Source organism: Furipterus horrens, unplaced genomic scaffold, assembly GCF_987537825.1.
Source record: "Furipterus horrens unplaced genomic scaffold, mFurHor1.1.pri manual_scaffold_1, whole genome shotgun sequence".
Taxonomy (NCBI): Eukaryota; Metazoa; Chordata; class Mammalia; order Chiroptera; family Furipteridae; genus Furipterus; species Furipterus horrens.
In genome coordinates, this window is record NW_028327171.1 from 125836759 (window position 1) to 125851409 (window position 14651).

General features: G+C 37.1%; 1 protein-coding gene across 1 annotated transcript; it reads right to left on the reverse strand.

Annotated features, from left to right (window-relative positions):
• Positions 1 to 11078: 11078 nt before the first annotated feature.
• Positions 11079 to 14170, reverse strand: LOC150021896 (uncharacterized). Its single transcript, XM_090266872.1, has one exon. The coding sequence runs from the start codon at positions 14105 to 14107 to the stop codon at positions 12332 to 12334; it is 1776 nt and encodes a 591-aa protein (XP_090122998.1). The 5' UTR covers positions 14108 to 14170; the 3' UTR covers positions 11079 to 12331.
• Positions 14171 to 14651: the final 481 nt, after the last annotated feature.

Consider the following 14651-nt stretch of genomic DNA (forward strand, 5'->3'; position numbering starts at 1 on the left):
CATCTCTGATTGCTCTGCTTTCATTGCCTGTCTTTGTGGGTTGACCTTCTTTGGTAGTTCTATGGAACTCAGTGGTGCAGTTTCCTTGATATCCTGATCTGGATGCTTTAGAGATGCCCTTTACTCAGTTTAAGGGCTTAATTATTGATGGCTCACTCATTGGTGGGTTCTCCCCACTGGCTGGCTGACTGAGAGTCACAACCCCCACCATCACTTGTATGCTGTTGTACAGATGATGGTCAAACAAAGCAAAACTACCCAGGAAACAAAACCCTTGCCAGCCGAAATGCCCCCCTCCTAAATCAGCAATACCAATAGCAACTGAGCAAAGATTAATAGATGTGAAAAGTGGTTTAAGACTATTGTAAGATAGGCAAAAAAAATTATGAGATGACTAAAGGACAGAAAAGTGATAGAGAATATCAATAAGGAGAAGAAATGAAGAAAACATAATTTAAAATAAAAATTAAAAATAAAGGCTTATGCATAATGAGGTAATAAAAGAAAAGAGTATAGTATGAGATTTGAAATAAAATAAAAATAGTGAACCAATAAGAACAAAATTGAAGTATAAACATAACTTGGTCAATAACAACAACAGATGAGCAAAGGTTAATAAAGGTGGAAAGAGAATAAGAATATTATAAGAAAAGGAAGAGAGAATATGAGATATCTAAAGTAAAAATGATTTTGAGAGAATAGAAGTGGGAAAATAATAAGAATAAGGAATAGAATCCAAATGAAGAGAGGGAAAAAATAAAATTTTAACTAAAATAAGCAAGGGCAGGAGGAAGACAAAAAGTATTAAAACAGGGGAACAGTAACCTATGAGATTTGAAATTTTTTAAAAAAGTTAACAAATAGGAGTAGCATTGAAGAAAAAGAGCAATAATTACAATATCCATGCCAAACAAGCAACAATGTAAAGGTGGAAAGAAAATAAGGATGTTATAAGAAAGGAAAAAAGAATGTGAGCTGACTAAAGGAAAGAAAACTTATTTTGAGAGGATAGAGTGAGGAGAAATTGTAAGTGTAAGGAGAACAAGACATAGAAAGGAGGAAAATAAAATTTTAAATAAAAATAAGAAAGGGCAAAAAGAAGGTAAAAATGGAATAAGATAAGGAAAGGTAAAATGTGAGATTTGAAATAAAAATACAATTAAAAATATAAATATATGAATAAAAATAAAAATAAAAGTAGTGAATTAGTTGGAATACAATTTAAGGGGGAAAAAAAGAAATGTTAAAAGGCTATGCGAGGGGGAAAAATGCAAATTCTGAAGAATGAAGTGGAATTTTGCCCTCTGTTTTCTCCTTCTCATTCCACCTCTGGCTTTTTATCAGCTCAAAGTCTAGGGGTGGGTCCTTCAACTGATCATATCACTTTCCCTTGCCTCTAAGAGAGCTTCTGTTGTGAAAGTGAAGGTGGTTCCCCTGAGTCTCCCCTGAGAGGCATTGTTCAGCCTTCTTGGAAAATCTGGGATTTTTTTCCTACTCCCACACTGCCCATCTTGGTGTGTCCCAGCTTATTTCCAATAGTGTATAGTTTCTAATGAACTAGCTGTCCGTTTTAAAGGAGGGGTGAGGAGATAATCTGTGTAAGTGGGTCAGCTCTCCCCTGCTTGGTGTTGATGGCAGCTCTGTGTATGAGCTGAGGCTGGACAGGTCCCTGATTCCCCCTTGTTGCACAAATTTCTGATCTCTCTGCCTTGTTGACCTCAGTGGAATGGGCTCTATAAACTAGTGTATTTTGTCTTCCTAAGAGAGGTACAAAATGGGTCCTTTAGGCATTTCTCTTGCTCTCTTTCTCCTAGGGGTATGCATCCTGCAAGGGGTCCTTCAGCTTGTCCTAATTGATTTGCAGAGCTTGCAATCCTGCAGAAGGTGGGAGCTGTGTATGTCCTTCCCTTTCCAGAAGTATGAACTCTGCTGGAGAAGTGGGCTCTGCCTGGCTCTAAATAATCTCAGGTGCTCAATTCTTGTTCATCCATTTCTCAGCCCATTGCCCTTGTAGCAGACACAGTCTTTAACTCTGCTTTGCACAACCTCCAGCTTGCTAGCCATACCAGGCTGGGGCCAGAAATCCCCTTCCTCTGCAACTTTCTGATCTCTCTGCCCCGCTGTATTCAGTGGGAGCAAACCACATTTTCAATCTTAGCCTTTTGCTGGCAGGGCAGCTGCACACAGGGTCCCTGTCCAGCATGCTTCAGTTCCCCTTTTAAAAAGTCTTTCTGGGCACACCCACTGCAGTACCAAGTCGCTGTCCAGTTTTCCACACACCCCACCTCTCCAAAAATCCAAAAGTCTCACAGTCATGGCTGGCCACAGCCTGCCTCTGCATGACCCAAGTGCAGATAGAGTCCCTCTCTCTCTCTGGCACTCTCCCAGCTGGCATTTGGTACTGCAGCTATGGTCTTGCTGCTGAGTTTGTGTGTGTAGCGTGGGTCTCCCCAACTTCATATATCCTCCCAACTCACTCCTGGCCTGAGTCTGAGGGTTCTCTGCCCTGGGAGAGGAGAGAGCCTCAAGTTTCAATTTCTAATTAGTCTCTCCACAGCTGCAGGTGCTATGCATGGGATATTTTCCCTTCAACCTATAACATCTCCTTAATGCCTGTTGTGAAGTGTCCCTGTACTTCTTGGCTTCAAAACTTCATATCAGCTAAGATTCCACTGATTTTTCAGATTATTTGTCAGAAGATCAGTTTAGAATCTGAGTCAAGAGCAAAAGCAAGTGGACTAAATTTCCATCTACTTAGCTGCCATCTTCTTACACCACATTTGTTATAATTGATGAACTTACATTGACACATCAAAACTACCCAAAATATGTACTTTACCATTGGGTTCACTCTTGGTGTTGTACATTCCATGGGTTTAAACAAATGTATAAAGACACATATCCACATTATAATACCATGAAGTGTATTTTTATTGCCCTAAAATTCTCTGTGCTGTGTGTTTATCTTGCCCAAAACCTAGCAACCACCAATCTCTTGATTACCTCCATAATTTGCCTTTTCCAGTGTCATATTGTTGGAATTATACAATATATAGCTTTTGGGGGTTGAATTCTTTCACTTACTATCATGCATTGAAGTTTCCTTTATGCTTCTATTGCTTGATAGTTTCTTGCATTATCGAACGGAATAATATGCTATTGTCTGGGTGTACCATAGTTTATTTAATCATTTATCTACTGAAGGAAATCTTGGCTGCTTTCTACTTTTGGCAGTTATGAATAAAGCTGTTGTAAATATTCTTGTGAAAATTTTGGGTGGACACAAGTTTTCAACTTTTGGGGGTAAATACCAAGAAGTATGATTGTTGGGTTGTGTGGTAAGAGTATGTTTAGTTTGGTAAGAGACTATCAAATTGTCTTTCAAAGTGGTTGTATCATTTTACATTTTCACCAGCAGTGTATGAGAGTTACCACTGTCTCATGCCCTGGTCAACATTTGGCATCATCAGTTTTCTGAATTTTGGCCACTGTAATAGGTATGTAGTATAGTGGCATCTTGAGAGAGCAACATGTTGTTGATATCATTTGGATAGTATTCATGACTAAACTCAGATGAGGCCTGTACTTTTAAGATTTGATGGACAGGTATAGAAATCTACTCATCTTGTGACTGGCCAACACAAACTCCATAAAGTTTCCTTGCTAATTAAAACTGCCACCCACCAATCTGTGGTGATCTTCCTCTTTATTGGGTCTCTCCCTGCCTTTTGTGTTTAGGGTTCAGTGTCAGACTATACACAGGGAGCTCCTGAGGAGGTTGTAAACCAATACTTACACATATCATAGGAGCTAAGGAGAGATTACTTCAGCTTGTTGATAAAATATATACTGAAAATTTTGAAATTGTTTTCTCATACCTTTACTTCTTACATATTATTATGCTGCAAGATCCACCACTATGTAGATCCTTGTACAACTTTTAAGGTAGATTTTTCATTTATTTCTAGCTGAAACAAACCTGAAGAAAAACTTTACCAATCCATATTTTTACCCATTTCATAAGTAGTAAGAAAGAACAAACCCAATGTGTTTTACCATATCTCTAGCTTTTCCTATAATATCCCTACACAAGCTTGCTATGCCACTAGTACTGACATTATGAGTAAAAGAAGATATATATGAAATATTTTAACCACTATTTTTGCTAGCTTGTAAATTTGGTGTAAATGCAATTTCTGAGACCTTTACTTACAGAGTCCTTTCATTAATTGAAAATCATATTATATTATTTGCTTACCCATAGATGAAAATTGCTTTTTGCAAGTTCTTTAGCTGAACTGTTTTTGGTGAAATTACAAAGGTTTGCAAATGTGTTCTGTAAAATTCTAACCTTGTAAAATGAAATTTTGTCTGTTAATTCCCACTGTTGTTAAATATAGCTATACTTGTTAACACTATACATTTAGATGTTTACAATTTCCTGTCATTGATACTAACTAATCTTACATCTAAGGCCACACTCTCTTGAAATGCTAAATGTTCCCTCTAAAGCCATTCATTCAACTTACTGGCTATATGCTCAAGATATAAGAGTCCAAATGAGCTTGGTGTCTTGTTTCTATTGTATGGTCTTTCTCTTTTCAAATAATGAAGTTTTCCTTTTTTGATTTTTGTTTTCCTCCTCTTATGGACTAGATGTCTCCTGAAAAGTTACTATGGCAACATCAATCTTGAGAATGATACACTTTATGAAAAGATAAACTAATTATACAAATTTTCTTTACAGAAAAAAAAAATTTTTAAGTTAGTGTTACCTTTATCCAAGACACTTTTAGCATGGCTACCTGTAACCTTACTTTCTAAGTAGATACACTGTGGATGGATAAAAGATCCCATGTAAGACTGACTACAGAAATAGTGACTCTGATGACTTAAAACATGGATTTTTCTTCACATTTACTGAGTAACATTTATTTAGGTGATGCTAAATTTCTAAGGTTGTGAAAAAAGAAAATAACTTACATGTACCAATTGCACCATATAAATCAAAGAATCGACAAAAATATACATCTTAACAGTAAAAGATATAATATTAACATTAAATTGCAGTTCTTACAGCCAACAGAGTTCAAATGTCAATTAAAACAGAAGCTTGTCTAGATCCAAATCCTCTGACTTTTTTTCTCTTTAACACTTTTTGGTTTAGTTACCTTCAATCTACATCCAAAAACACATATTATTTTCTCCACCTAATAAGTTATGCCCTATCTTGCTTTAAATATTTTTTGCCTTTAAAAACAAAGCTTCAAACTTCATCAGACTAAAAAACTCTTGCACAACAAAATAAAAAGACAATCCACTGAATAGGAGAACATATTTGTCAGTGATACATCTGATAAGGGGTTAATGCCTTAAATTTATAAAGAACTTATAAAGCTCAACACCAGGAAAACAAACAATCCAATCAAAGAATGGGCAAAAGACATGAATGGACACTTCTCCAAAGACAGTTTGCCAGTAGACATATGAAAAGATACTCAATGTCATTAATTATGATAGAAATGTAAATTAAAACCATAAAGAGATATTACAACACACCTGTCATACGGCAATCATCAATAAATCAACAAACGACAAGTGCTGGTAAGGATGTGGAGAAAAGAGAACCTTCATGAACTGTTGGTGGAAATACAGATTGGTGCAACCTCTGTGAAAAGCAGTATGGAGTTATCCCAGAAAACTAACAAGGAAACTGCCTTAAGACCCAGTGAGTCCACTTCTGGAACTATATCAGAAGGAACCTGAGACACTAATTTGAAAGATTATTTTTTATTTACAATAGCCAAGATTTGAAAGCAACCCAAGTGCCCATTAATAGATGAGTGGATAAAAATGTTGTGGTATATTCACACAATCGAATACTACTTGGCCATAAAAAGAGGGAAATTTTATTTTTTGCCAAAGCATGGATGGACCTAGAGATTATTATGCTAAGTGAAATAAGCCAGTAAGAGAAAGACAAATACCATATGATCTCACTTATATGTGGAATCTAATGAACAAAATAAACTAACACTCATAGGTACAGAGAACAGCCTGGCAACTGCCAGATGGGAGAGGAGTTGGGAGGCTGGGTGAAAAGGTAAAGGGATTAAGCAAAATTAAAAGATAAATAAAAAAACTCATAGACAGGGACAACAGTATGATGATTACCAGAGGAGAAGAGAGAAAGGAAAGGTAGAAGAAGGTAAGGGAGAGATAAATGGTTACAGAAGAAAACTTGACTTGGGTAGTGAAGACACAATACAATATACAGATGATGTAGTATAGAATTGTTTACTTTAAGCAATATAATTTTATTAACCAATGCCATCCTAATAAATTCAATAATTTTTTAAAAATTTCATGTGTTCATCCATCAACTAGATGGATTTCAATCATTGTGTCTATAGACTAAATTCCCATTTAGTGTTCTTTATTTTCACTAATTATATTGAAAGAATAAATACATTATACTGAAGAACTATGCCAGAATTTTAAACTATGGAAATGACACATTGTTGTTATGGAGTCTTATTAGTGACAACCATCTGAATCAATGGGGAGCACATAAATGGACTAGTAAATATTGGGTTGGCCAAAAATTTAATTTTTTTTCTGTAATATGTCTCTAGTAATACTTAGTTGCCTTTTACTTCATTCAAAACAATTTTGTTAGATTGTATTATGATGGCCTCATATCAGCATGCACTTAAAAAAATCATAAAAATTGGTGAATTTTTGTTTAGCTAATTTTAAGCTTGAAGATGGAAAAATATGCAATGTTTTCAGCATATTATGGATTATTATTTCAAAAAAGGTAGAAGTAAAACTGAAATGTAAAAAAAGATTTGTGCAGTATATAGAGAAGGTGCTGTGACTGATCAAATGTGCCAAAAGCATTTGGGGAAGTTTCATGTTGGAGATTTCCTACTGGATAATGCTCCACAGTCAGGTAAACCAGTTGAAGTTGATATTGAGACATTAATTGAGGAAAAAATCAACATTATACCATGCAGGTGATGGCCAACATACTCAAAATATCAAAATCAATAAAGTTATTGGTAAAAATAAAAAATATGTCTTTTATTTTGTGGAAAAAATTAATAGACATTTTAGCCAACCCAATAATTTTTTATATACTTACAAGTTATAATTAGTAATATAGGTTCTGCAATTATTTTAGTGGGTCATGGCCAGCATTTTTAAATAAAATGAAATAGAATAAACTAGGCCAGAGGAGAGTAAAACAAAACAAGAAAAGAGTGCGTTGCAATAGTATTTAATGAAGTACACAGGTAAAGGATATACTGAGTTACCACTAAATAACTGAATTTTCCCGTCTCCTATCTTTCTACCTTATATTGCATTTGCTGGCAGATCAACCTCTACGCACAACCTATTCCTCATTTCTTTCAAAAATACTCATGGCAGACATCATTAATTGATCACAGAGCTTTCCTGATAAATTCGGAAGAGCTCAAAAATATTTATCTCCATGTGGCTATTCACCAATTTACTATTTCTAGTACTTTAAACTGCCAGGTATTAGTTTTGTCTAGGAAGTCGTCGGCAGCCGTCCGTCTCGAGAGACGATGGTGTAGCTTCTTAAGAGTCTATCTGCACCGCCGAGAATGGCTGTGCAGTCCGACTCGGGAGTGACACGGTATCTGTCTCCTCCCGTGTTGAATCGACATCTTGCGATGACGCTGGAGTGTCCTCTCCAGTGAAGCTGAAGCTACAGAGCCTGGGCAGGGTAATATGGAGGGTCTGCTGTTGCCCAAGCAGCAGACCCCCCTCTCTTCGCAGCTGAAGGGTCCAAGGGAAAGACGGAGTCGATACAGCTTGGCTTCAGGTGCGCCGCAGGAGTTGCCAGTGTTGACTACAACGTCAAACCGCCTTAGGGACTCCGGCTCCGGATTTTCTGTCGGGGTTTACTCCCTTAGCCTTTCCCCTGAAGAGGTATGCTGCAAGGCAGCGGAGGTTTTTTGGAATCAGAGTTTTCCTTCTCTATGGAAATATATATGTGCAATTATATTAAAACTCAAAAATACTGCTTAGGCCCGTGTCACTCAAGGGATTGAGCACAAGTCTGGCGACAGAATCTTTGAAGGTTCAATTTCCATGCGGTGCGTTTCCCTGTAAAGGGCGTAAGAGAGGCAACCGATCCATGTTTCTCTCGCACATTGTTGTTCTGCCTTTCTATCTTCTCCTCTTCCTAAAAATAAGTAACATATTTTTTAAAAATACTGTAAGAATCTTATTTAAAGACTTGGAACAAGCATCCCACTAATATATAAACAAAACCTGAAAAACATTATAACTAAGTAACATAGAAAATGAGTTGAATAAAATCTAAAAACTTACCAGATATTACTTAAATATCACTTTTCAAAACATGAAACAATACAGCATTATCAGCTTCCTGCAACTGGCACAGTGATCATAGAAATGGTCTGAAACTCCAGCCAAGGTGCAAGGATGAGGAAACTATGCTACATTTTTATTTTCCATGGAACAGCATGTGAGCTAATTAAATCTTTCTCCTCACTTTCAGTGAGAGCTCTTAAAATACTCAGGATCCACACACTTGTCATTTTGGTGGGTTGTTTTTTTCATGTTTCAACAGCGCGTATCACCTTAATATTTACCTTCTGAATTCTTGGCCAGATTTCAAGAAAAGTTTTAAGGAAGCAAGGTTGCAAACACAGTTACACATTCATAGATACATAACAAAAACTAGAAGAACCTCTGAATAAGATGAAATATAATAATTACTAAATGATGGTTGCAGAAATGAAACACATCATGTCTTTTCCTTGACTTTTCTTAATTTTTTAGCAAACCACTTGCTATCCATGTCACCTATTTTTTCTTCAAGTTCTCAGGAGTTAAAAGGACTCAAACTTTGTAGAAACAGCAATTTCATGATAGCCAAGGTTACGGGAGAGTGATAGCTCAGGTTAAATCTCACGTTCTTAGAAGTCAGTGTCCTTTACCACCATAGTGTTTTACCTGTTCTCAGGCTTAATGAAGCCTTTTCTAGCTATATAAATAATTCTCATCGTATACCTCCATTAATTAACAGGAATACTTTCCTTAGTTTGATATCATTCTCTTCCAGGAATAATCTGTAGTCCCCATTCAGATCATCTCAATGCATTTACAGCTGAAATGATCATCACATCCAGGATAAGGAGGTAAAATTTAAAATTCAAAACCTTCATACAACATGGATGCCAACATTACACCCATTCCGGCAGCAAATATGACATTGGTACATAACCATTATTCCCAGATACCTGTTATAATCTTAGAAGATTGGAATAGACCATATCCAAGAAAATTCCATAACAAATGTCTTCTGATAAGAAAGGTGAATTCATGATTATTCCCTAACAAGAGGTCAGCTCTCTTAACGCAAAACCTTTTTACAACTTCTAGGATGTCAACAAATGTAAATTGACTATCAAACCATATTCCAACATATAATGAAAAACGAACTATACCTCAGAAATTTTTGTATGAACTGTTACAAAGGAAAACAAATAATTTCTGAGATTGGAACACTAATAAAGCAGAGAGCCAGATAAAATAAACTCTGAAGATGTAAAAGGTAGTGTCACACCATCCACGTATTTTAGGGCTGCCTGATATTTACCCTCCAAGATCCCTGCACACCTCTCTAAAGACTTTTGCTCTCATCTCTGAGAAAACACAACTAGCCTCCTGACATTCACTTAGAGCTTTGGTCACTGTGAATGGTAGAAAGACCATGTATTTTCAGTGTCTGAGTCAACCTTAATGTATTCATAGCAACAGTTGCATGTACATTCCAACATTTTCAGTGCATGAATTACAAATGGGTTCTCTAACAGTATTTTATTTACATGTCTATGATTCACATGGGTGTTAAAAATTTTCTACTTGATTTAGTGACACCAAAACACACTTAAAAAGGCTAATAAAACTTATAAAATATGAATAGCAAGATAATCTAGCATGTAAAAAAACTCAAAGGTAATAAACAGGAGTAATTCGAAAATCTAATGACTGAAATTGAGCCCTGGCTGTTGTAGCTCAGTGGATTGAGCACAAGCCTGTGAACCAAAGGGTCACTGGTTCGATTTTCAGTCAGGGCACATTTCTGTGTTGTGGGCCAGGCCTCCAGTTGGGGGTGAGTGGGAGGAACTATTGATGTTTCTCTCCCTCCCTTTTCCAATGTGCAAGATAAACATCAATTCTTTGCCTCTCACACTCCCCTCACTGGGGACCAGTTCCATAACCTAGGCACGTACCCTGACCAGGAATTGAATCTGCAGCCTTTCAGTTTGTGGAAAAATACTCACCCCACTGTGTACTGCAGCCAAAGCAAAGTACTTTTTATCCCCATTTTACACACGAAAATACCTATGGTCAATAAGATTTAAAACTAGGTTGGATCACCCAAGGTATGAGGATTCTAATCAGTGATCTCTTGTCTTGGAATTCCAGGAGGGCTTTCAGGCTCAACAAAAACCTGTCCAGCCCTGGCTGCAAGTGGTTCAGTGGATTGAGCGTCGACCTGTGAGCCAAGTGTCGCTGGTTCGATTCCCACTCAGGACACATGAATAGGTTACACATCGGGTCCCCAGTTGGGGGTGCGAGTGAGAGGCACCACATAGTGATGTTTCTCTCCCTTTCTCCTTTCCCCTCTCTAAAAATAAATAAACAAATAAATAAAATAAAATAAAAACCTGTCCAAACTCATACCACCTGGTGTACTTTCAAGTCCTGCAGCAGCCAGCAATCTCCAGATGACAGACCATTAATATGGGTGAATGATAAAAAGCAAAACCTATTCTATTACTAAATGTTTCAATTTACAGAAGTGATAGAATGTGTTAATAATGCAGATTTTTCTTTGAAGTGTATATGTTCCCAGTACATTGTGTGCAGCAAGAAAATCCAAATAATTTTGATGTTTTGTACTATTGAAAACATTTACTCCAAAAATATTATTCAATAAAGTGAAAATGATTTGTTATTCAAGAAGTGAAAATGGGTGACATTACAACATATATCATTCTTGTGTCACTGTCCTATTCGTTACATGAGAATAACCCAAATTAATTAAAGGATAGGTAAATTAGGTGAGTACACATTTTAATAAAAACATACCAGTAGTACATACAATGCCCTAAAAATGCTCATGATGAACCCTTTGGAAAATGCAACAACAGAGAAAGCATAACAAATATATAAAAAGCGCTAAAAGTATACAAATTAGACCAATCAATTAGGGAGGGGTATTAAAACATCATACACTATAAGAATGCATAAAGTCACAATTTAGATCATATTCGTTAAAATCTTAAAAATTAAACATTAAACTTCTGAGACATGTGAACACATTAAACTAAACTCACATGCTTCCTCAAAGGTTTTCATCAGTTTCATTACACTGAAAAATCAGATTTCCTAAAACCTAACTACACAGTGAGAATTCTCCAATGTCGAAAGAAAATAGATTTACAGCTAAAGATTTCCCATGTTCACATCATGCTTGAAGCCTTCAACCACCGTGAACTATCATTAAGATGGCCATGGGTCTGATGTAAGTCTTTCCACATTTGATGTCCCCGAAAGACTATCTCCTCTGTAAAGTCTATGACAGTAAGAAAGGAGAAAGCATCAGGAAAACTTTTCCCCCATTCCCTGTACTCATAGGCCTTTCATCAAATAAAACACAATATAATGGAGGGTACTGCTAGAGAAAGAAAATACTCATATTGCATTCATATATAAAAGCTTTCCCCTGTGTGACTTCTCAAAAGATAACAAAAGCAATGGATAAAAAATATTTCTCTAATTTTCTTAAGATATAAGAACTTACACATTGTTATTATTTAATGACAAAGAAGGCAATAGTCAGTTACAAGCAGTTCCATTTTCCCAGCACTCAAAGTACATTTCTACAATATAGACTCTACCATACTAGAGAAAATCACTGATACAGAAAAATATTTCCCACTTTCATTGTAAACACAAGTATTTCTCTAGTGTAAACTCTCTGAGGCCAGGTCCAAAACAGCCAGAGAGAAAGGATTTTCATTTATACTGCACTCACAATGCGTTTGTCCAGTGTGAAGTCTCTAAAGTTAACAAAGGTTACTGATAAAATGAAATTTTACACATTCCCTGCAACCACAAAACTTTTCTTCTGTGTGTAGTCTCTCACTACAATGCAGCTTAATACTACAGGTAAACAATTTCCCACATTTGTATTTCTTTCCTGTGAAGACTTTGATGATAAAGGAACTGACTACTACAGATAAAGGATTCCCCATATTCAAGCAATCATAAAACCTTCATCCAGTGTGAACACTTTGATGACAATGAGAAGCAGAGATCCAGGTACAAGATTTCCCTCATTAACTGCACATAGCCATCCTTTTTCCAGTGTGAACTCTGTGATGCTGGCAGAGATGAGAGCTCCTGGTAAAAGATTTCCCACATTCACCACATTCATAAGGCCTTTCTCCAGTGTGAAGTTTCTGATGATAATGGAGAGCAGGGTTACTGGTAAAAGACTTTCCACATTCATTGCACTCATAAGGCCTTTCTCCAGTGTGAAGTCCATGATGATGATGGAGGGCAGAGCTATTAGTAAAAGATTTTCCACATTCAGTGCACTCATAAGGCCTTTCTCCAGTGTGAACTCTTTGATGTTCACTAAGGGTAGAGCTGCTGGTGAAAGATTTTCCACATTCAGTGCACTCATAAGGTCTTTCTCCAGTGTGAACTCTGTGATGAACCTGAAGGGATGAGCTACGAGTAAAGGATTTTCCACATTCAGCGCACTCGTAAGGCCTTTCTCCAGTGTGAATTCTCTGATGTCTGTAAAGGGTAGAATTAGTAATAAAAGATTTCCCACATTCACTACACTCATAGTGCCTTTCACCAGTGTGAATTCTTTGATGTTCACTAAGTTTATAGCTACTAGTAAAAGATTTTCCACATTTAGTGCATTCATAAGGCCTTTCTTGAGTGTGAACTCTCTGATGATAACGGAGGGCAGGGCTACTGGCAAAAGATTTTCCACATTCACTGCACTCATAAGACCTTTTTCCAGTGTGAACTCTCTGATGTCTGTAAAGGGTAGATTTAGTAATAAAAGATTTCCCACATTCACCACACTCACAACGCCTTTCACCAGTGTGAACTCTCTGATGATAATGAAGGGCAGGGCTACTGGTAAAATATCTTCCACATTCACTGCACTCATAAGGCCTTTCCCCAGTGTGTACTCACTGATGAACACGGAGATAAGAGCTACTGGTAAAAAATTTCCCACACTCACCACATTCATAATGCCTTTCTCCAGTGTGAACTCTGTGATGATAACGGAGGGCCGAGATAGAGGTAAAAGATTTTCTACATTTACTGCACTCATAAGGCCTTTCTCCAATGTGAACTTGGTGATGATAATGGAGAGAATAGCTACGGGTAAAAGATTTTCCACATTCAGCGCACTTGTAAGGCCTTTCTCCAGTGTGAAGTCTTTGATGTTCACTAAGGTAAGACCTACTAGTGAAAGATTTTCCACATTCAGTGCACTCATAAGGCCTCTCTCCAGTGTGAACTCTCTGATGAACCTGAAGGGATGAGCTACGGGTAAAAGATTTTCCACATTCAGTGCACTCATAAGGCCTTTCTCCAGTGTGAACTTTCTGATGAACACTGAGGGAAGAACTTTGGTTAAAAGATTTCCCACAGTCATTGCACTTAAAAGGCCTTTCTCCAGTATGAACTCTGCGATGCCTACAAAGTTCAAAGCTTTTGGTAAAAGATTTTCCACATTCACTGCACTCATAAGGCCTTTCTCCAGTGTGAACTTGGTGATGATAATGGAGAGAATAGATACGGGTAAAAGATTTTCCACATTCAGTGCACTTGTAAGGCCTTTCTCCAGTGTGAAGTCTTTGATGTTCACTAAGGTTAGACCTACTAGTGAAAGATTTTCCACATTCAGTGCACTCATAAGGCCTCTCTCCAGTGTGAACTCTCTGATGAACCTGAAGGGATGAGCTACGGGTAAAAGATTTTCCACATTCAGTGCACTCATAAGGTCTTTCTCCAGTGTGAACTTTCTGATGAACCAAGAGGTGTGAGCTCTGGGTAAAAGACTTTCCACATTCAGTGCACTCGTAAGGTCTTTCTCCAGTGTGAACTCTTTGATGTTCACTAAGTTTAGAGCTACTAGCGAAAGATTTTCCACATTCAGTGCACTCATAAGGCCTTTTTCCAGTGTGAACTCTCTGATGTACCTGAAGCGAAGATCTATTGTTAAAAGATTTCCCACACTCACAACATACAAAGCACGTACTTCCAGTAAGGACTCTCTGGTCCTCAACAAGTGCATTGTCACATTCAATGGCTTTCGTGCATTCTTTGGTGGTGTAATATTGTTTTCTACTTTGAAAAGTCATTCCAGGCTTAGAGATTTCCTTTGCTCTGTGCATTGTATGAGTAGCCAGTTCCTCATTATGTCCAGAGCTGTTGAGAAAGCATTTTCCAACATGAGTGGAAGTACAAGGCTTCTGTGACACATGGAAATTGTAGGTTTTTGCAAGGGAAATTCTGTCCACACTGCTTATGAAACAATTTTT